General features: G+C 38.0%; 1 protein-coding gene across 3 annotated transcripts in view; it reads left to right on the top strand.

The window, feature by feature from the left end:
- The window catches only part of PPIL6 (peptidylprolyl isomerase like 6), a 61,826-nt gene extending 44,811 nt beyond the window's left edge, over nt 1-17,015 (top strand). For 2 of the 3 annotated variants that reach the window (XM_027854940.1, XM_027854932.1), the window contains exons 7-8: nt 5,500-5,635; nt 16,828-17,015. In XM_027854940.1, coding sequence (XP_027710741.1) covers nt 5,500-5,635; nt 16,828-16,936 — 245 coding nt within the window. In that variant the 3' untranslated portion in view covers nt 16,937-17,015. The remainder of the gene's footprint in view (nt 1-5,499; nt 5,636-16,827) is intronic. The other variant, XM_027854950.1, reaches the window with a different exon arrangement.
- Nucleotides 17,016-21,364: the final 4,349 nt, after the last annotated feature.

Here is a 21,364-nt window from a genome sequence, read left to right as displayed (position 1 = left end):
GTTCAAATCTGGATTCAGACACATGATACTCACAAGCTGTGTGACCCTGGCTGAGTCACTTAACCTGGATTGCCTCACGGGGGAGGGGGGAGAAGAAATGTTGAGTTGGAGATGCCTGTGAGACATCTGGTTTTAAATGTCCAGTAGACAATTGATGAAGGAAACCTAGAGCTCAGATGAGAATCTGGAGCTGATTATACAGCTATGAGAGATTCTATATAGAGAACATAACTAAACCCATGGTAGCTGATGAAGTCACCAAATCACCAAATGAGAGTGTGTGTAAAGAAAGAAGACAGTAGGACCCAGGACAGAGCCTTAGGACATACCCACAGTTAAGGATTGTGATGGGGATGAGTCAACAGAATAGATTGAAAAAGAACAGTCAGGTAGGAAAAGAATGAGAAGACAGTGTCAAAGAAGAGACAAGAAGTATGAAGATTGAGAAAAGACTGTCAGAAGTGGCAATTATGAAATCATTGGTAACGGAGAGAGAAATAGATTTTTGTTCAATGAAAATAATTTGTTTTTTTAAAAAAGAGAGAGATCATCGATAACTCTGGAGAGAGCAATTTCAGATGGTGATGCCAGAAGCCAGATTACAAAGAGTTAAGAAGTGAATGAGCAGAGGAAGTGAACCCCATGGTTGTAGATAACTTTTTCTCAAACTTTGAGAAAGGGGACAATAGCTTGAAGGGATGGTAGGATCAAATGGGGTATTTTTAAGGAAGTAAACAATTTGGGTGCATGTTTTGAGCATCTGGGAAGGAACCAATAGATAGGGAAAGATTGGAGATTAAAGAGAAAAACGATGATTGTTCGATTTCAAGTAGATCCTCTTGCCCTGCAGAGCATTGAGCTGTGCTAATTCTGAGGAATTGGAGGGAGGGGGGATGAGGAAAGGGTGCTCGGTTTCCACCTGAAACACTTCTCTTAGAAAGGCTCTCAGCAGCGGTTTGAGGAATCACAGCGGTGGCTGTTATCCCAGTGCACTCAGAGCAGCAATGAGTTCACTGTGCATCCTCAAACTACTGTCTAGGCTTGATCACCTTCTGTGTTGAGTCAATAAAGAAAAGAAATAGCTACAGCCAGTCTCCCTGCCCACCTTCTTCCATTATCCCCTGGCACAGGAGGACACAACTATCAGTCTGCCTGGGGTCAGCTAGTATCGTATAAAAATTAATTGCAATCCGTTTGCTGATCTGACACTGTATGACAGCTCAGTCAGCCACTAATAAGGATGAAAAGAAACAGGAAATGATTCCTGCCTGCGTAATTTTTTTTGTGCCCCATGACTGTTTCCAGTACAAAATTCTAACCAACAGCCCAACCTATTTATACCTTTTAGAAATTAATTGATTTTCCTTTTAATACACAAGGAATGGAAAGAAAAAAAATCACAGGCAGCAAAATTATGAGAAAAGTTTAAATGTAACAATGATTCTTCTTAAACAAAATTGAAAAAAAAATAATAATCACTGCCTAAGAGCAGTGACAGATACCACTTTTAGATGTTAATATTCACTCTTGGCAGATCTCCACTCACTGCAGTATTCTGTGAAGTGAATGGAATGTTTTTATGTTCTACCGAAATGTCTAGGAATTAACACAGTTACGGAAAGCCATTTAAACTAAAGTGTCATTTTGCAATTCATATAAAAAACTTCCAGTAAGAACCCAATGGTCTTTAGTTCTTAAGTCAACATTTTAAAAGTAACCACTTTAGTTATAACTGTTAGAGGCAGCTGATGGCACAGTGAATTGAGGAACACCTGAATTCAAATCCAGCCTCAGATATGTACTGACTGTGTGACCCTGGGCAAGTCATTTAGCTTCTGTTTGCCTCAGTTTCCTTAAATGGGAATAATAATAGCACCTACCTCCCAGAAGTGCTGTGAGGATCAAATTCGATAATAATTGTAACATGCCTGCTATGTGTTAGGTGCTAGATAAAAATGTTTATTCTGTTCCCCCTCTCATCCCTTAAAAAGTTCATTTACTTCATTTTTTAGCATAAACTTTATATTACACATTTAATTAAAACCCTGCTGACAATTTCCACCCAGAATTTTAGAGAACCTAACATTATATTTGGGTTGAACGTCAGCTCAATTAACTATGTGGCCTAGTAAATGTGGGATGATAAATACATAAAGTATACAGTGATAACTAAATAAGAAAGACCATTCCTTGTATTTATTTTGCATGAGATGCAGCATTATTTAATAGTGGGATAGGAAGCCAGCCTCACAGTCAGAAAGACTGACCTGCCCATATGACTCCTGGGTAAGTCATTTAACATCTCATTGCATTAGGCAACTTTCCCAAAACTATAACTTGCAGAGAATGCAACAACCTGCGTTAGTGGAGGTTGTTTCCTCCCCACAGAGTTCCCTATACCTGACTAACAAGTCAGGTCCCAATTCCTCTCCCCATATTTTGTATATACTTAATGTACATTTTATCTCCCTCAACACAGCCTTCTAACTGCAGGTCATAATACTGGACATAAAGCATTTTTCATCCGTTTAGCTTTTCCTGTGTGGATTATATGGTGATTTCTTCTGGTATCTTTTAAATAAACATAATTAAAGAGCCTCAGGGTGTGCCTTACCTACGTATGCCATGAAATGTATGGAAGTGAAAGCCCTCTTTGTGTCTCCAGAGAGAAATTTCAGTATAAACTCAAGGTTAAGTCTATCTGTGGGTTCCCCCCTTCCTCATTGTGTGGTTTACTCCTTTATAGAAACCACTGGCTCATAATCAAATAAAAACCAGCTCATCTTCATCTGGAGTCTAGAGACAAACCCATTATAAAAGTATATATAGCAAGTAAACAAAATTAAAAAAAAAAAACTACCAAGAAATTCCCAAGGAGGTCATATGCCTGTTTGCCCGTCAAGGAGAGGAAGCAGAGAGAGCATAAATTCATCAGGTCCCAGTAGCAGCAACAATCTGGGAAACCACAAAATTCTGTCTAGGAAGATCACTAGGAAGCAAGTCAGCGAGCTAGGCAAGGCTTCATCTGCTCATAATCACATTCAATTCAGGGTAGCAATATCCTTCATTTGAAATCAGTTGGCACATTCACAGAGCCCCCTGATCCCTCCCTTCTTTCCACACTTCCTATGATCCTTCTGACCCCACTTCCAGCTAAGGAAACCACTTCCCATTATCCCCCTTGCAAATAAGAGGCTACAGAACTTACACTTGCATTTGTATTAGTGAGTATCCTAAGTACTCTCCTTTGATGTGTCCGTGGCAAAAAACCCCCAAACAATCCTGCAGTGAGCAAAAGAAGTTTGAAATCCACACAGCTCTATAATGTCCCGGAGTTTGAGGTGATCAGTACAATATCTATCATTGTTACCATCCATAAGAAATATCTTTTCTATTTGGACCTTGTACAACGTATCCTCCATTATAAAGGCAAACATCATTGTTGAGCATATACCTTTTTGGTTTTATGCCTGGCTTAATAATATTCGGAGACTTAGAATTATCTCTGTAGTTAATTTATCCAGGTATCTTGTAGGAGCTTAACAAAGGCATGAGACTCTGTGTTAGAAGGATGGCCTTTAGGGCTTTTTGAGTCAAATGCCCCTTTGTAATGAACAAAATAAGATTTTATAACAAATGAAATTTTTGTAAATCAACAAAATAATTGGGGTGGGATCTTCTTTATCAGCACTTTTCTGTTAATTTTGTGATTTTAAAGATGTGGTCTTCTGAGGATAACTGCTTTTAAAAGCCTTCCTGTTCCCTTCTCATATTTTCATTGGATATTCTTACTTAACAAATGGGCAATCATATTCCAAATAATCCCTGATTGAATACAGTATAAAAAGTAAAGTTTCATTACCAATTACAAATTACTTGGAGAGAGGAAAAAAATAAATGCTTACTTATGCTAAAAATGTCTCTATGATTGTAGAATATTATGGTGATTTTTTAAAAATCCAGTAAAAACCCTCCTTAAATCCTTCTCTTGAGTTACTTTTCACTGACATAATACTTTGCCACCACCAAGAAACCTGATATCTTTAGAATGTTATTTCTTTCATTTTCATTATTTTTTTCAAAAGTGAATTTCATCTACTTTACATTTATCACGTTAGGATTATCTTTTGAAATCTTCATTTTACATTTTGAAATTATATGCAGACAACCACCCAGTTATTCTTGACCCAAATAGTTTAGCTTCCACCCATTTTTATTTAAAGTAAGCATTTTTGTTTGTAATTGCATTTTTTATTGCGGTTTTTAATCTTCCCCTTTTCTTCCAACAGAGTCTGACTGGCATTAATTCTGTGTATTATTTCTGTCTAGGTCATATCTTTACTTCCCATCTATCCATTTGTGACCTTTAGCCTTCTCTATTATGTCTGCATTCTTTGTCTGCCTCAGTCTTCTGCCAGGCCCCTGTTTTGGTTAATCTGGAGCCCACTCCATTTCAGACTGCCTGACTTATTTGTACAAAGGCAATTACTGGCAAGAACATGTATTACGCACAGAAGTATGATGGACACAAGACATTACTCTCCACGTCTTTTAACCCACGCACCAGAAGCATGAGATCTTAGCCTGACCATGAGGTTATGATCTTAAAAAAAAAAGACAGCCTTTAAAAAAATACTAAAATAAAGCATCCTCAGCTAAAGTCTTACTCTACTGCTTCACGGTGGTTTGGAGTTCTTAAAGGTAAACCAATGGAGCGTCAAGGTCTGTCGGGCCTCCTAAAGTTTGAAAAGTCTTCCGAGTATGAGTCCAGGAATAGATAATACTCACTTAGAAGACTAGCTTAGCTAAGTTCCAAGAGGCTGAGCCCAAAGACTGACCAGCAAATTACTGTTAATATTATTATTATTATTATTATTGCCATCATTACTTTCTGAAGATTATTGTAGTCAATGAAGGGAGTGCCCAAACCATAAAAAAAATGTGACTTATAAAACATTCTCCAAGGAAATGAAGTTGTATTTCTTTAAACTACATATAAAAGAACTGCAGACAGGGATAAGGGAAGAGAGGAACCAATTATAAATCTTAGCTTAGCTTGTAAATACTTTCATTAGATGAGAATCATGTTCAATCAGCAGGGTGACTGGTTGAATTTAAACACTGCCACTAAAGTGGTGCTGGGAAAATAAAAAGTTTGTTGACCTTCATTCTTAAGCAGCTTAAGCTTTTCTCTTTTCACTCTTAATTTTATGAGCAAACTTATTTACCATTAATACTTAGGTTAACTTCACCTTATATCAGAAATAGTAGAGTCCATATTAATGAGATTTTACATCTATTTTTCTTAGAGGCTATTTGGAAAAATGGAAAGGATATGGAAATGAATCAAATGTTAAAAATTTTGCAATATACTCATAAACACTTACAAATGAGAATATAGCAGGTGTTCTTTTTGTTCATTATATGTTGCTACCAATAAAGACAATATGGTGAATTAATTTAAAAGCAGCATTTACATGACCTACTGATCTTTCCTAGATGAAAACTTTGCAGTGCCACATGATAAAAGAGGGGTTCTTGGTATGGCCAACAAGGGACGGCACACCAATGGGTCACAATTCTATATCACACTACAGAAAGCTTCTTATCTGGATCGAAAATATGTAGCTTTTGGGTATGTATAACAGGTTTATCTATTTACAATTTTAAATGAAGGCTCAAAAAGTCAGTAATAACCTATAACGTAGATAAAACTGACATTTGGAAAAAAGTAATAAAAGAAACACATTTCTAAAGGCATCAAGTTTTTTGAATAAATGAACTTTTTAAACTATTGAAACCATTTGAGCACCATCTTTGTAATGTATCTAAGGCACACTTCAATCTGCCACTGTGAATAATCAAACTTAAATTACTGTGATATGCTCTATAATAGCTATTGTTTAGATTAGAATCACTAAATCTAGAACTTTGTGAAGGTAAAATCCTTAAAGTGAAGTTATTCTCTTTTTTTCTTTTAAATAGTATTTTATTTTTTCCAATTACATGTAAAGACAATTTTTAACATTCATTTTTTAAATAAAATTTTGAGTCCCAAATTTTCACCTTCCCTCCTCCCTAAGATGGCAAGCAATTTTATTTAGGTTATATATGTGTAATCCTATAAAACATATTTCCATATTAGTCATGTTGTGAAAGAAGAAACAGACCAAAAGGAAAAAAGCACACAGAAAAAGTGAAAATAGTATGTTTTGATAGGCATTCAGACTTTATCATGGATGTGGATAGCATTTTCCATCATGAGTCTTTTGGATCTGTCTTAGATCATTGTATTGCTGAGAAGAGTTAAGTCTGTCATAATTGATTATCGCACAGTGTTGTTGTTACTATGTACGATGGTCTCCTGGTTCTGCTCACTAAGTGAAGTCATTCTTATAATAACTCATTAACTTTAATAAAGAGATCAAACTATCTAGGTTGCAGTAACATTAAGTTGCCAAAGAGTGATGATAAATACTGAAATATCTCAAATAACAATTATAGGGAGTTCAATAGCAACATACTAGGCACTTAGACCTAAAATAGATTGTTAATATATTTTACAACATTCTACAGGGTTTTCTAAATATATGTATATAGTATATGTATACCTTGTATATAGTAAAATTTAACTTGTCCTACCCTTTCCCATTTCCATGCCCTTGCCTTTCTTAGGTATTATCCTTCCATAAACCCTCCCCTGATTGCCTCACTCTATACTGAGGTCTTTCTCCTCCAAATTTTCATGGCACTTTTTCCCTTCTCTGTGTAACTTTCAGATTCTAAATTTATGTCATAATTATTTATGTGTATCTTATTTTCTTCCCTGATTAAATTATCAACTATCTGAGAAGGAGATATGATCTTTTATTTTTCTTGCCTACTTCCTATAATATCTTGAACATAGTAGGTACTCAATAAATATTTGGTGAGATGCAAAATGGTAAAATTTTGCTGAATGCATAGTGAAAGCTTGGCGCCCATTATAAAAAAGATTTATAACATAGTTCTTTCGAATGTGAAGGTAGTTCTGTTTCATTCTTGAGCTGGGTCACAGATCTTCCTGCAAAATTCCAGGGCTGCTGTGATACTTCAGGGATGAAACAAATTAGCCCAAGAGTGCCTTTATCCTTTTCCTAAAATCACAGGCATTTTTTATTAACAGACCATTAGAAAAAAATAATCATGCTAGACACCTTTAGTTTATTGTTCTAATGTGTTATTGTTATATATTATTACTGTTATTGTATTATTTATTATATTCATTTATATTATTATTGTTAGTTTATTGTTTAATAAGCCTGTTGATCTGGTCTTCCTTGTTACCATCATCTCCACCTTCCACAAAACAGAACCTTTTTCTTTTTTTAATTCATTCCACTCCACAGAAAAGATAACTGAAGAGAGGGAATAGAAAGGCTACAGGAAATTGTCAATTTGGAAGCGTTTGCCACCAGTCTATACTTTCTCTTGGATCAAGTCCTCCATGCAGATAATTCCATATTTGCCAAGAGATTTTTGCAATAAGGGCATCACCATGCAGAACAACCCTTTTTTTCTTAATCTATAGCCACTTCAGTTCAAGTCAGACAGCTAGTGTCATAGTGGATAGAGCCTTAGGCCTGGAATCAGGAAGACATGACTTCAAATCCAGCCTCTTTCTAGCAGTGTGATTGTGGGCAAGTCCCTTCACCTCTGTTTGCTTCAATTTCTTCAACTGTAAAATGGAGACAATAATAGTACCTATATCCAACGTTGTTTGGAGGATCATATGAAATAATATTTGCAAAAAGCTCTTACCACAGTACCTGGCACATGGTAGGTGTACATAAATTCTTCTTTCTCCTCAGATTTGGGTAACCCCAAGCAATGTATTGCCTAGGGTTACTCAGAGGTTAAGGTTCTAAAATCCTCAGCATGTTAATTAAAATTTGTTGAGTTTAACAAAAGTACTACTGAAGATTTGGCAAAGACCCTGCAATACTTTATGGACCTCTGGGCTGACACCATTGCTATCTCTAATTCTAATCACAAAAACTGATTTGGGTTCAGCAAGTACATGGTAGTTGCCATATTTTCACACTATTCTCTTCAGTCAAACCACTAATGTACATCTACCTGTATCCCTTATGGTAGGTAGGCTTTAGTTCCTTCTTAAATAACCCTCCTCCTTATCTTCTGAAGATTTTTTTTTTAGTAGTCACTTTCTTCATGTGTTTGGCCTTTAGTTCTGCAAAGGCCTTTCATCTTTTCAGAAGGGATTCTGGAGCAGCTAGCAGCTTCTTCTTCCGCATCTGCCATGATTGCAGCCAGAAAAGAACGTTGTATCTTTTTTAATTTTAATTTTATTTTTTTTTAATTTTTAGTTTTCAACATTTACTTCCACAAGATTTTGAGTTCCAAATTTTCACCCCATCTTGCCCCTCCCCCCACCCCAAGATGGCATGCATTCTGAATACCCCTTCCCCTAGTCTGCTTTCCCTGCTATCTCTCCCCCCCTTCCCCTTCTATTTTCCTGTAGGGCAGGATAGATTTCTGTACCCCATTTCCTGTATTTCTTATTTCCCAGCTGCATGTGAAAACATTGTTTTTTAAACTTTGGGTTTTAAATTTTCTCCCTTCCTCCCTCCCCACCCTCCCTCATTGAAAAGGCAAGCAACTCAATATAGGTTATACATGTGCAGTTATGCAAAACACTTCCATAGTAGACATACTGTGAAAAACTAACTCTATTTCCCTTAATCCTATCCCGCCCCCCCATTTATTCTATTCTTTCTTTTGACCCTGTCCCTCCTTAGAAGTATTTGCTTCTGATTACCCCCTTTCCCAATCTGCCCTCCTCTCTATCATCCCCCTACTCTCTTGTCCCCTTCCCCTCCTATTTTCCTGTAGGGTAAGACAGATTTCCATACCCAATTGAGTGTGTATGTTATTCCCTCCTTAAGTCAAATCCTATGAGAATAAGATTCACTCATTCCCTCTCACCTTCCCCCATTTCCCCTCCACTGTAATAGCCTTTTCTTTTCTGTTTTTTTTTGTGAGATAATTTACCCTGTTCTACCTTTCCCTTTCTCCTTCTCCTAGTATAATCCTCTCTCACCCCTTAATTTTATTTTCCAGATATGACCCTTTCATGTTCAACTCACCCTGTGCCCTCTATCTATCTATCTATCTATCTATATATGTATATATATACATACATATAATTTTTTACTTCCAACTACCCTAATACTGACAAAGGTCTCATGAGTTACAAATATCATTTTTCCATGCAGGAATGTAAACAGTTCAACCTTAATAAGTCTCTTGTGATTTCTCTTTCCTGTTTACTCCTCATGTTCCATTTGAGTCTTGTATTGGAAAGTCAAATTTTCTATTCAGCTCTGGTCTTTTCATCAAGAATGCTTGAAAGTCTTCTATTTCACTGAATGACCATTTTTTCCCCTGAAGAATTTTACTCAGTTTTGCTGGGTAGGTGATTCTTGGTTGTAATCCTATCTCCTTTGCCCTCCGGAATATTATATTCCGTGCCCTGCCATCCCTTAATGTAGAAGCAGCTAAATCTTGTGTTATCCTGATTGTGTTTCCACAATACTTGAATTGTTTCTTTCTGGCTGCTTGTAATATTTTCTCCTTGACCTGGGAACTCTGGAATTTGGCTACAATATTCCTAGGAGTTTTCCTTTGGGGATCTCTTTCAGGAGGAGATCAGTGGATTCTTTCAATTTCTATTTTGCCCTCTGGTTCTAAAATATCAGGGCAGTTTTCCTTGATCATTTTTTGAAAGATGATGTCTAGGCTCCTTTTTTGATCATGGCTTTCAGATAGTACAATAATTTTTAAGTTCTCTCTCCTGGATCTATTTTCCAGGTCAATTGTTTTTCCAATGAGATATTTCACATTGTTTTCTAATTTTTCATTCTTTTGGATTTGTTTTACAGTGTCTTGATTTCTCATAAAGTCACTACCTTCCAATTGCTCTATTCTAATTTTTAAGGAAGTATTTTCTTCAGTAATCTTTTGAACTTCCTTTTCCATTTGTCCAATTTTGCTCTTTAGGGCATTCTTTTCTTCATTGGCTTTTTGGACCTCTTTTGCCATTTGGGTTAGGCTATTTTTTAAGGTGTTATTTTCTTCAGTATTTTTTTGGGTCTCCTTTAGCAAGCTGTTAACTTGTTTTTCATGATTTTCTTGCATCACTCTCATTTCTCTTCCCAGTTTTTCCTCTACTTCTCTTACTTGCTTCTCAAAATCCCTTTTGAGCTCTTCCAAGGCCTGAAACTGATTCGTATTTTTCTTGGAAGTTTTGGATGTAGGAGCTTTGACTTTGTTTTCTTCTTCTGGTTGTATGTTTTGATCTTCTTTGTCACCAAAGTAAGATAATATAGTCTGACTCTTTTTGCACTGCTTGCTCATGATCCCAACCAATTACTTGAGTTTTAAACTCTTTGTTAAGGTAAGAGTCTGTTTCCAATGTGGAGAATGTACTGTCCCAAGCTTTGGGGGTTTGTACAGCTGTTTTTAGAGATACTTCTAGGGACCTGTAAATTTTCAGTTCTTCCAAGGTTCTATGATAAGGGGTGAGGTGTTTCCTCTCCACCACCACAACAAGCTCCACCACACCAGAGCTCCTCCTTGTCCCAGGACTGCCCCTCAGAACTGTGACCCAGATCCAAGCACGGGCAAAGCAAGAGATTCCTGCCTCAGCCCTGGCAAAGAGATCCTTGCAATCCCCCTCTGATCAGCCACTCAATTTCCCTTCAGTCTGTGGGCCGGGAGCTCAGAAGCCAGCTGCTGCCCGTGGGGCGGCTGAGATCTAGCTTCTTCTCTCACCGCAGTCACAGACTTTTCCCACTGACCTTCTAAGTTGTCTTTGGCATTTGTGGGTTGAGAAGTCTGGAAACCGCCACAGCTGCCCACGATTCAGTCTTCTGAGGCCTGCTCCAGGGTCACTGCAGCCTGCGTGCCCACGCCACACTGCGCTCCTCTCCCAGCCCGGCGCGATATACCTTTCTGATCAGCCATCCAGGTTGTCTTGGGCTGGAAATTTGCTTTACTCTTTTTTTTTTTTGTGGGTTCTGCTGCTTTAGAATTTGTTTAGAGTCATTTTTTGTAGGTATTTGGAGGGGTTTAGGGGAGAGCTCTAGCAAGTCATTGCTTTCCCTCCACCATCTTGGCTCCACCCCCCAAGAACAGTGTATTTTAATGCATTACTGAGTATTTGTTATCTCTGACCTTACCTGCTCTTAAGATATACCAGATATTTGAAAATGCATGTCCAAATTGGATTGGGTGCCTAATCAGCTAACATTTAACAGCAGTAAGCTTCCTATCCTTTTCATGCATAACTGGCCCTTATTAGGGGAAGCTAGGGGGCTCAGTGGAAAGAGCTCTGGCCTTGGAGTCAGGAGGACCCGAGTTCAAATTTGGCCACAGACACTTGACACTTACTGGCTGGGTGACCCTAGGCAAGTCACTTAACCCCGATTGCCTCACCAAAAAACAAAAACAAACAAACAAACAAAATAACTAGCCCTCACTGGCCAAGTACCGTGTCCCTGTGGAACACAGAAGTTTCTGGTGCGGTTGGCAAAGCTGGAATCCAGAAGTTGGCAAAATATTCTGTTTCTATTTTGTTTCCGTAGTTGTAACCTATGTAAGCAGCATGCCATAAGACAGGTCAGTCAAGGGAAGGGAAAGAAGGGAATAAACTTTTCCATAGTGCCTACTATGTGCCAGGCACTATACTAAACATTTTTAACAAATATCTCATTGAATCCTAACAACAACCCTGGAAGGTAGGTGCGATTATTATCCTCATTTTACAGTTGAGGAAACTGAGGCAAACAGGTGCAGTGGCTTGCCCAGTGTCCCATGGCTAATAAGCATAAGAGGCTATATTTGAAGTCAGGTCTTCTTGACTCCAGGCCCAGTGCTCTATCCAATGAGCCAAGCAGCTACTTCTTAGATAAGATCAATAGCTGAGACACGATGGAGGTGTAAATGCTCTCTTATCTCATTAACAAAGTAGTATAGTCATGGGGTGGTAGTGTCTCTTCTCCCCTTGCCCCAATCTTGGTCAATTATGTAAGTCAGTCTTTAACAGAGCCTCCAAGGGAAGGGGATAGGAGAAGATAAGCAGCCAATCAGTATTTCCACAGGACAACAGATTACCTAGTACCAGCCTCATTTTTAGGCTTTGTCTTTATAATCTAAATTAGGAGTGGGGAACCTGCTTCCTAGAGGCCACATGTGGCCTCCTAGATCCTTAAGTGCAGCTTTTTGACTGAATCTGAAGATTTGTTCTGTAAAATTTGGATTGGGTCAAAAGGCCCCACTTAAGTATCTAGAAGGCCTCAGGGCCACAGGTTCCCCACCCCTAGCCTAAGCTATTCTAAAATTTTGGCCCTGTTAATCCAGTAAGTGATGGTGTTTGGCACACTTTAGGATTAGTGTGAAATCTTTGCAATGGAGAAACTTCAAGTCACTCCCCAAAGACCCCCAACTCTTTTGAGATTGTAGAGCCAGGCAAATGAACATCACTTTGATCTTGAATAATGCTCACTGAGTTTGGTTTGAGGAACAAGCCTCAGATATGTTGAGCCAGGCCCATCTCATTGACTGCCTGCTAAACACCTCCTTTTGGATGTCTCACAGACATTCCAAATTCAACAAGTGCAAAACAGAATTCATTTTCTTTTCCTTCAAGTCAACCCTTCTTTCTAAATTTCCTATTCCTACTGAGGGTACCACCATCCTCTTCTGTTCTCTCTTTATATTCTTTCATGATAACTTCATCAGCTCCCATGGGTTTAATTATCATCTCTATGCAAATCAATATATCTAACCCCAGTCTGTCCCCTGAGCTTCAATTCCAATTCACCAACTGCCTATTGAATATTTCAAACCAGATATGTCCCAGAGACACCTCAAACTCAACAAGTCACAAGCGGTATTCATTATCTTTTCTCCAAAACCCATCCATTTATCAAATATCCCTTTCCACCCCCCCATTCTTCAAGTATTCTAGACTCATAACCTTTGTGTTATCATCTACTTCACATCCTCCATCTCATACAACCTTTCATTTTTTTTTATTTTGAATTCAACACCAAATAAAATGAGAATTCCCATATGCAAAGCAGACCAGATAATGTGGACTGTATATATACTGTGAATCTCAATTACATACAATTTGCTTTCTTTTACATATATAATAAATTCAGTGCAGTAAACTCAAAACTGTCGTGTTAATCTGTTTCCTCCTACACTTCCTTCTCCTCCTAGCTATGCGTTTTAAATACTTCAATGACCCTGTTCATATATTTATATATTATTGCTTGTCTCCAGTTGTTTTTTTTTAAAGGAAAGACAAAACTTTTTTTAAAAAGCAAATACATGTAGTGAAGCAAAACAAACCCACACATTGGCTATTTCTGAAAAGGTTTTTCTCATTCTACAAATTGAGACCGTCCCTTCACTTGAGAGATTACCCCACCTATCAGATTAGCTGCCAGATCTTTCCATTTCTACATCTATAGCATCTCTCACATTTTAACCCTTTCTATTCACATAAACCAAAACTTAGCACAGTCCCTAAAATCCTCTTTCCAAGACTGTTTTAATGACTTCCAGCTAGTCTTCATTTGTATCCTACTCTTCATGACTTCATTTGGAGTTTTCTTGACAAAGATACTGGAGTGGTTTGCAGTTTCCTTCTCCAGTTTATTTTACAGATGAGGAAATTGAGGCAAAGAGGGTTAAATTACTTGCCTGGGGTCTCGCCACTAGCATGTGTCTGGAGCCAGATTTGAACTCAAGAAGATGAGTCTTCCTAACTTCAGGCCTGGTACTCTATATACTGTGCCACTTAGCTGCCCATGTTAGGGAGGGCAGCTAGGTGGTGTGGTGGATAGAGGACTGGCCCTGAAATCAGGAGGACCTGAGTTCCAATTTGACCTCAGACACTTACTAGCTGTGTGACCCTGGGCAAGTCACTTAACCTTGTTTGTCTTAGTTTCCTCATCTGTAAAATAAGCTGGAGAAGAAATGACAAACCACTCCAGTATCTTTGCCATGAAAACCCCAAATGAGGTCACAAAGAGTGAAACACAACTGAAAAGATGATTCAACTAGTCTTCATACCTCACATTTCTCCCCACTCCAATCCATTCTTCACACAGCTGCCAAGGTGATTTCCCTTAAACAATGATCTATGTTGGCAAACTCCAGTGGCTCCCTAGTGCCTCCAGAATAAAATATAAAGGCCTGTTTATGTAAAGCCCTGTATTGGCCCCAACCCATCTTTCCAGCTTTTGTGATTGCTTCCCTTTCTGCACACTGTCATCCCTACTAGCCGGCTTTGGCTTTATCTCTGTTCTCACCTACCGCATTCCATCTCTCACTTGTTCTTGGAATGTACTCTCTCCCTCCACATCCGTGCTTCACATACTCCCTCTTTTCCTTCAAAATGAAGCAAAGCACCAATTGTTCTAGAAAGCTCTTCTTAACCCTTCCAGTTCCCTATTATATTCATTTTGCATTTATTCATTATTTAGTCACTTAGGAATGTGTTGTATCTCAAGAAAGAATGTCGACTCCTGAGAGTAGAGATGGTTTCTTTTCTTTTCTTTTCTTTTTTTGCATTTGTATCTGCAGTGCCCAGGAGGAGCTGAATATATATGTTCATTGATTGATTAATCCATCCTTCTCATCACCCAGGCTGTGGAGATACCCTTGACTCAGCTTGTCTCCCCCATAGTCAGTTACTAAGTTTTGTCAGTCTGTACATCTCCCACATCCAGTCACTTCTCTCCAATCACACAATCACTACCCGGATTTAGAGCTTCATTAACTCTCATTGGACTATTGCAATAACCTCCTATAAATAGTTCTCCTTGATTTCCATTTTCTCCTCTCTCCAATGCACAGTTGAAAACTTGATATCATAGGATTGTAGATTTAGAGCTGGGAGAGGCCTTAATGGTCATTGAATCCCCCTGATTTTACAGATGAGGAAACTTTGACTCAGCAATTTCAGTAGTAGGTCTATTTCCAAAGATGATTAGGGAAAAAGGAAAAGAAACTATACATTCTAAAATGTTTATAGCAGCTCTTTGTGGTGGTAAAGAACTGGAAATTGCAGGGATGCTATCAATTGGGGAATGGCTGAACAAGTTATGGTATTTGGTTGTGATAGAATACTCCTGTGCTATAAGAAATGATGAGCTCATTGATCTTAGAAAAACATGGAAAGACTTGCACAAAATAATGAATAGTGAAATGAGCAGAACCAAGAGAACATTGTATACAGTAACAGCAATATTGTTTTAAGAATGACCTTGATTGAATAAGTCATTTTGACCATTATAAATACCCAAATTAACTATAAAGGGCATGTGAAGAAAGACACTATCTGCATCCAGAGAAAGAACTGATAAATAGAAGTATATATAGAATAATTTTACATACATATATATATACACACACACACATATATATATACCTATTTGTGTCTAATGGTAGCTATCTCTAGGGTGGGGGGGGAGAAAAAAAGGGAAAAAATAAATTCACATAACTATTATATATTTAAAAGGAATAGCAAGTTGTGCATAATAGATTTGCAGTTTCATGTGCAGTCATCTTTTTTTTATACTGTGTTATGGAAATGCTTGTTTTATCCCATAAATTAAAAATAAAATAAATAAAACACATACAAAAAAACCTTGGTCAAATTAACTGACTTGCCCATGGTCACAGAGGCAGTATGTATGTGAGGTGCAATGTGGGTCTTGGTTTTCCTGGCTCCCAAGTTCAGTAAGGTATCCACTACACCCACTCTGTATCTTACATAGCACTCAAGCACAGGCCAGATCGTGTCACTCCTCTGCTCAATAACTTTACATGACTCCTTCTTGCCTCTAGGATGAAATACAAGCTCTTTATTTAAAAAACCTTTCACACTCTAGCTCCAGCCTACCTTTCCCAACTAATTTCATATCATTCCCCCTCAGACTAGGGGTGACCCATAGCAGGATCTTAATGAAAATCCCAAGTCTGTATTGACGGCACTCATCTGCACATTTTCTCATGAAATCTCTGCAGTCTGTGTGTAGAAATAAATGTCTGGGAGCCCATTCTCATGTGTGTTTTTGGATGAGTGGTCCTTGTACATTCCATCCCCCTCTCTCTTCTGCTCTCTTCCCATTTTTTTCCTCCCCTTCAACTAGGTCTAGTGTCCATTTTTAATCCTATCTTCTGCTTGAAGAAAAAAAAAAAACCCTTCATTTATTGGTAAAGGCCCAGGTAAAATCTACTCAAGAAATTAAATTTGTATGTTTTGCTGATTAAAATATAAATTATCTTGAAAACAAAAACAAAGGTCCACTGCCTGTTCTCCACGCACAACATTCTATCTCCTGCCTTCTTGCTTTTGTACCAGCTCTCTCCTATCCCTAGAATTCTCTTTTTCTCCCTTCTACCTCTTGGGCTCCCGAGCTTCCTTAAAGGCTTGGCTGAAGTTATCAACTCTTATACCAGGTCTCTCTCTCTTCCTTCTAGTGCACTGCTCTGCACTGGAGAAATTGTGTTAATTTTGTATACATTTTTAATTTACCTATCGCTGTACATGTTATATCCCTTCAAGAGAGCATAAGCTCCCTGAGAACTGGCCTCTGTCTCTAGCATAGTACCTGGTACATGGTGCCAATACAATGCTAATTAAATTGAACCAAGTTAAGTTGAATGGGATGGTAAAGGACTATAAGAGTAATGAATGGTGAAACTTTGTGGTTTAACTGATTTTTACCATTTTTTTTTTCTCTATAGGCAACTGATTGAAGGAACAAGAGTTCTTCAAATCCTGGAAGTGGCAGACACACTGAATGAAAGACCAGTATATACTTGTAGAATTATCGACTGTGGTAATTATCGCTGATAACATAAAGACCAACATTTCCTTCTCTAGTTTACTATTACTTTTCTTATTATCTCTTTCTAGATTTTAATAAATGATTTTGGGAAAAAAAATAAAACTGGGAGCCCAATTTATTTATTTATTTATTTTTTGGGGAGCCCAATTTATTTTGGAATCCCAAAATGTTCACCGTAAGTAAATAAGGCATTCTGTCATTTGTGTTCACGTTGAGCTTACCTTTATTAAGCCTAAATGAAAAAGAAACATGGCAGTACACAACCATATGGAAGAAATGCATTCAGTTAATTGTTTCTTTAGTTCCAGGGGAGAGTTTTCCACTGTTTGCTTATACTGAGAATTAGCTCAATTAAAAGGAAATCTCTAAGCCATCCCTAAAAAAGTATGTTATTTACAAAAATTGATATTTTGTAGTGCCCTACATAAAAAACAATTACAGGTACTCTTGGTACAATTCATCAGTGGCAGAGAAAACTTGTCATTGGAAAATGTACCCTACATCAAGCATATTTTTTATTATTATGAATGGACTAATGAATTTGCCCAGGTAAAAGGATACTTGAAGCCAATTACTTGGCAGTTTTAACAATAACCCGTTACCCCGAGTAAGCAGTACAGCTGTGACAGCCTCACATTCCTTAGTATCGGCCCAATTTTGTCCTTTCTTTCTGTATAGAACCTTCAGCTATTGGTTATTATGAGTGAAAAACAGTTCACATGACCAGTTAGAAACAGAGTAAAATTTCTCTCTTGTAATGATTTTTCTATGTAATTTGGAGAAATTAGTTTGTAAAACACAAAATTTTGAACTCAAGAGTACCTACTAAGGAATGTGTTTTATTGATAGGAAAATATTCTTCTGAGCTCAAGATAATTTCAAATTAAAAGGTTCTGTAATTTCCCTAAGCCCCCCCCAAATTTCTGAAAAAAAATCTGTAAATATGAAAAGGATTCTGATGACTTATAGATGATTTCAAATTTCTGAAATTCTAATTAATGTTTGGTTACCAAGTTGGTGGGGAAGGGGAGGAAGAGACTTTTCCCTCCCTCATAATGATATATTGTGTACTCCTTTCTGGTGGCTTATGTGTTACTAGGATAAGTTAGAGGACTTAAAGGGCTACAGCTAGATAGGATCACAGACGCCAGATAGTCCATCACCCCCATTTTCTTTTTCTTTTCTTTTCTTTTTAAGATTTTTTTTTGAAAATTTAAATTTATTTATTTTTAGTTTTCAACATTCACTTCCACAAGATTTTGAGTTCCAAATTTTCTCCCCATCTCATCCCTCCCTGGGATGCACTCCCATACGGCATGCATTCTGTATACCCCTTCCCCTAATCTGCCCTCCCTTGATTCAAAGATTTCTTAACTAAGGTTTTGTAGTCTTGTAGCTTTTAAACAACAGGTTATCCATTAACACGTAATGGAATTAAATCACATTTTAGCCACCAGGGGGCAATGATGCCCCAATCTGATAGTATTCAATCTAAGAACTAGGCACCGCCAAGTCCCATGCGAAATAGCAGTTATGTGCTCCCCCAGAGGGAGCTCTCAGAAAGTGCTAATTTTTATGATGCCTATGTTTACCATAGGGACATATGGTTCTCATGATTCCCTTGGTACTGATAATCTCTTTCTCCCAGCTCTGCCACTTTCTGAATGGCGGCACTTAGCTCCACTTAGTAAGGTAATAGCTTCCAATGTTTTCTTTGTTCCATGAACCCGTTTCAATAACAAAAATGTGTTGTGAACCCCAGAGTAATTTAATATACTATTTATATTATTTTAGATTTATTAATCAATTTCTTATAATAACTATGATAATTTTTGCACATCTAATCACTCCAAATTGCTGCAAGAGCATCCTATGATGCTTCAAATATGCATCTGCTGTTTGTCACAGAGGGAAAATATATTTGCAATGTAATTAAGCAATTATTTACTGCTTAAGGTAAATAATTTTTAGCTTGACTCTTATACCACCATTGTGAACCTCCAAAGGGGTCAAGAACACTAAATGGGAAACACCGCTCTAAGGAATCTAGTCAATGTAGTTTTATTCAATCAGAATAACTGAATCCCTGCAAAATTTTTCCCTTTTTCCCTAAATCTGCTGAATTTCATTGAACCTTAGTCACTTGAACAGGGTATAATGAAATCAGCCACACAAGAAGCAGAATTACATGCCACTATAAAGTTTTAATTCATAGGCAAAAAAAAAAATCAACAAAAGAAATAAAACCTATGTAATATCTCCTCTGGGATACTCTGTCCAATTTAGAACTCATGGGTTTGCAAACTGGTTTTCCAGTAGGGTGACTATATCAAGGTTCTAGGTATAATCCTTTGGGTTTATACTTCTAAAACTATGTGGTTCATAAACCCTAACTTGTTTAGCCAGTGGACACAATTGGCTCTTTTTTTAGCAAAGGCATTTACCAAATGTCATAATAAAATAGGAATTTCAACAGTATTCCTTCCATAATCCTGTGGTATACTCTCCCACAATCACATATGGCATCCATGGAAAAAGTGGGCATAGAACAGTGGTAGTGAGGCACAAGTATAGTATGTGTGTATGACAAAGGCAACCCACAGCCCCTACTCTACTGCAGAGCCTAGAAATCCTTTCTTTCTTCATAGGGTCTTCCCATAGCTTTCCTTAGGTACAGTGTCTTGACTGTGCAGGTTGCTCCGCTGTGTTCCAGGGTCTGCTCCTCTCCACAGCTCAATTCTTAACTGGCAGAACTAGAGGCAATTGGCTCTCTTCTCTGCTTCCAAGTTCCCAGGGCCAGCTTCCTCAAAGCAGCTTCCTTCCACAAGTGACTAACTTTTCTACATTTATCTAGACTGTGATCTGCTCTCTCAATTATTCCTTGAACTCTCTCAAACTGACAAATTTTCTAACATCTGGATGATGTGTCTCCCTCTTGGCAAGTACCTGTTAGATACCATAACTGATGGGGAAGAGGGAGGAGAAGAAGAAAATTCCCTCCTCAACCCCACTGCACAAATCTCACTCCACAACTACTCCCAGCCTTTACCTCCAGGAATTCCCTAGAGCGTAGCTATTTAAAGCTTCCAGGGGTGTGGTTAATTTTTCTTTAACCAATCAGTTCCCTTTCCACTCAATCAGAAAAGTGCTCACACCTTATAAAGGGATCATTAGGTAAGGGAGCAATTTTATAGTTAGTTGAACAACTTTTGTTAAAGCCTCATCAGCTGTTTCTAAATCCTGTGACTACATTAATGGAGGGGAGAAGGAGGAAGGATTATATTCTTTCTTTCTCTTTTTAAACTGAATGCCCTATAATTTTAATAACCAAACTTGTTCTCAGACATGAAATAAATAAATATACTTTCCTTGAAGAGGTAAAGGGATAGGTGAGCAGATATTTCTCTCTCTCTTTCTCTCTGTCTCTCTCTTTCTTCAGCTTTCAGCTACAACATGGCTATGCCTCTCTTGGGCTCTGACCACCCTTGATTCAGAGTTTAAGAAAACCACAGTTTCATTGTTTAGCCCTCTGTTCCCCCATCTTTTTTTTTAAAATAAGCCTTTATTAAGCAACTAATATGTGTCAGACACTGTGCTAAGCACTTTACAAATATCTCATATGATCCTCACAAAAACCCTGGGAGGTAAGTGCTATTATCATTATCATCCCTATTATATAGTTGAGGAAACTGAGGTTAAGTGACTTGCCTAGGGTTACATAGTAAGTGTCTGAGTCCAAATTTTGCTTTAGTTCTTCCTAATTGTGGGCCCAGCATTCTATCCACAGCATCAGCCAGCTACTCTTCCCCTATTCTGAGAGAAAACAATGGCGTTCATGAAATAGAACAGTTCCCAAATGCTGTTCCTCTCCCAGCCTCCTGTGTCCTTGAAAACTCACAGCACCTCCCAGCTTCACCGATGCATCTCTGTCATTTCTGAGGCTTGAGCTACCCTCTGGCTCTTTCCTCAGCATCTTCCTTTTGTGTGCACCCCCAGCCTCAGAGACTTTATGAGCCAGCATCAGCTAAGATGTGGAGCCTACCTGTCAAATGATTAATGCTTGCCTATTAGAGCAAATTTAGAATATTAATGCAAATAAATGATCTCTCTCCACTTCTGAGACATCATGCCTCAGGAACCAGCCTAGAATGACTACAGTCCCAGCAGTCACCCCCCTACTAGAAAAGTATCATCAATAGACATTACCTGAGACCTCCCTCCTCCCTCCCACTACCCCGCCTCCCACCCATGGTGGTCAGTATGCATATCCTTGTAGAGTGGAAAAATCTCTGAAGTCAAAGCATCTGGGCTCAAATCCCAGCTTTGCCCCATGTGGACTTGGACCAGTCTTTTCAGCTCTCTGAGCCTTAATTTCCTCATCTGTGAAAGACTGCTAACCACTTTACAAAATTCAAGGCTCAAATGGATTAATC

This window comes from Vombatus ursinus, unplaced genomic scaffold (assembly GCF_900497805.2).
Source record: "Vombatus ursinus unplaced genomic scaffold, bare-nosed wombat genome assembly UNPS02000582.1, whole genome shotgun sequence".
NCBI lineage: Eukaryota > Metazoa > Chordata > Mammalia > Diprotodontia > Vombatidae > Vombatus > Vombatus ursinus.
The sequence above is the reverse complement of the archived record's forward strand: the minus strand, read 5'-3'. Positions and strand labels throughout refer to the sequence as shown.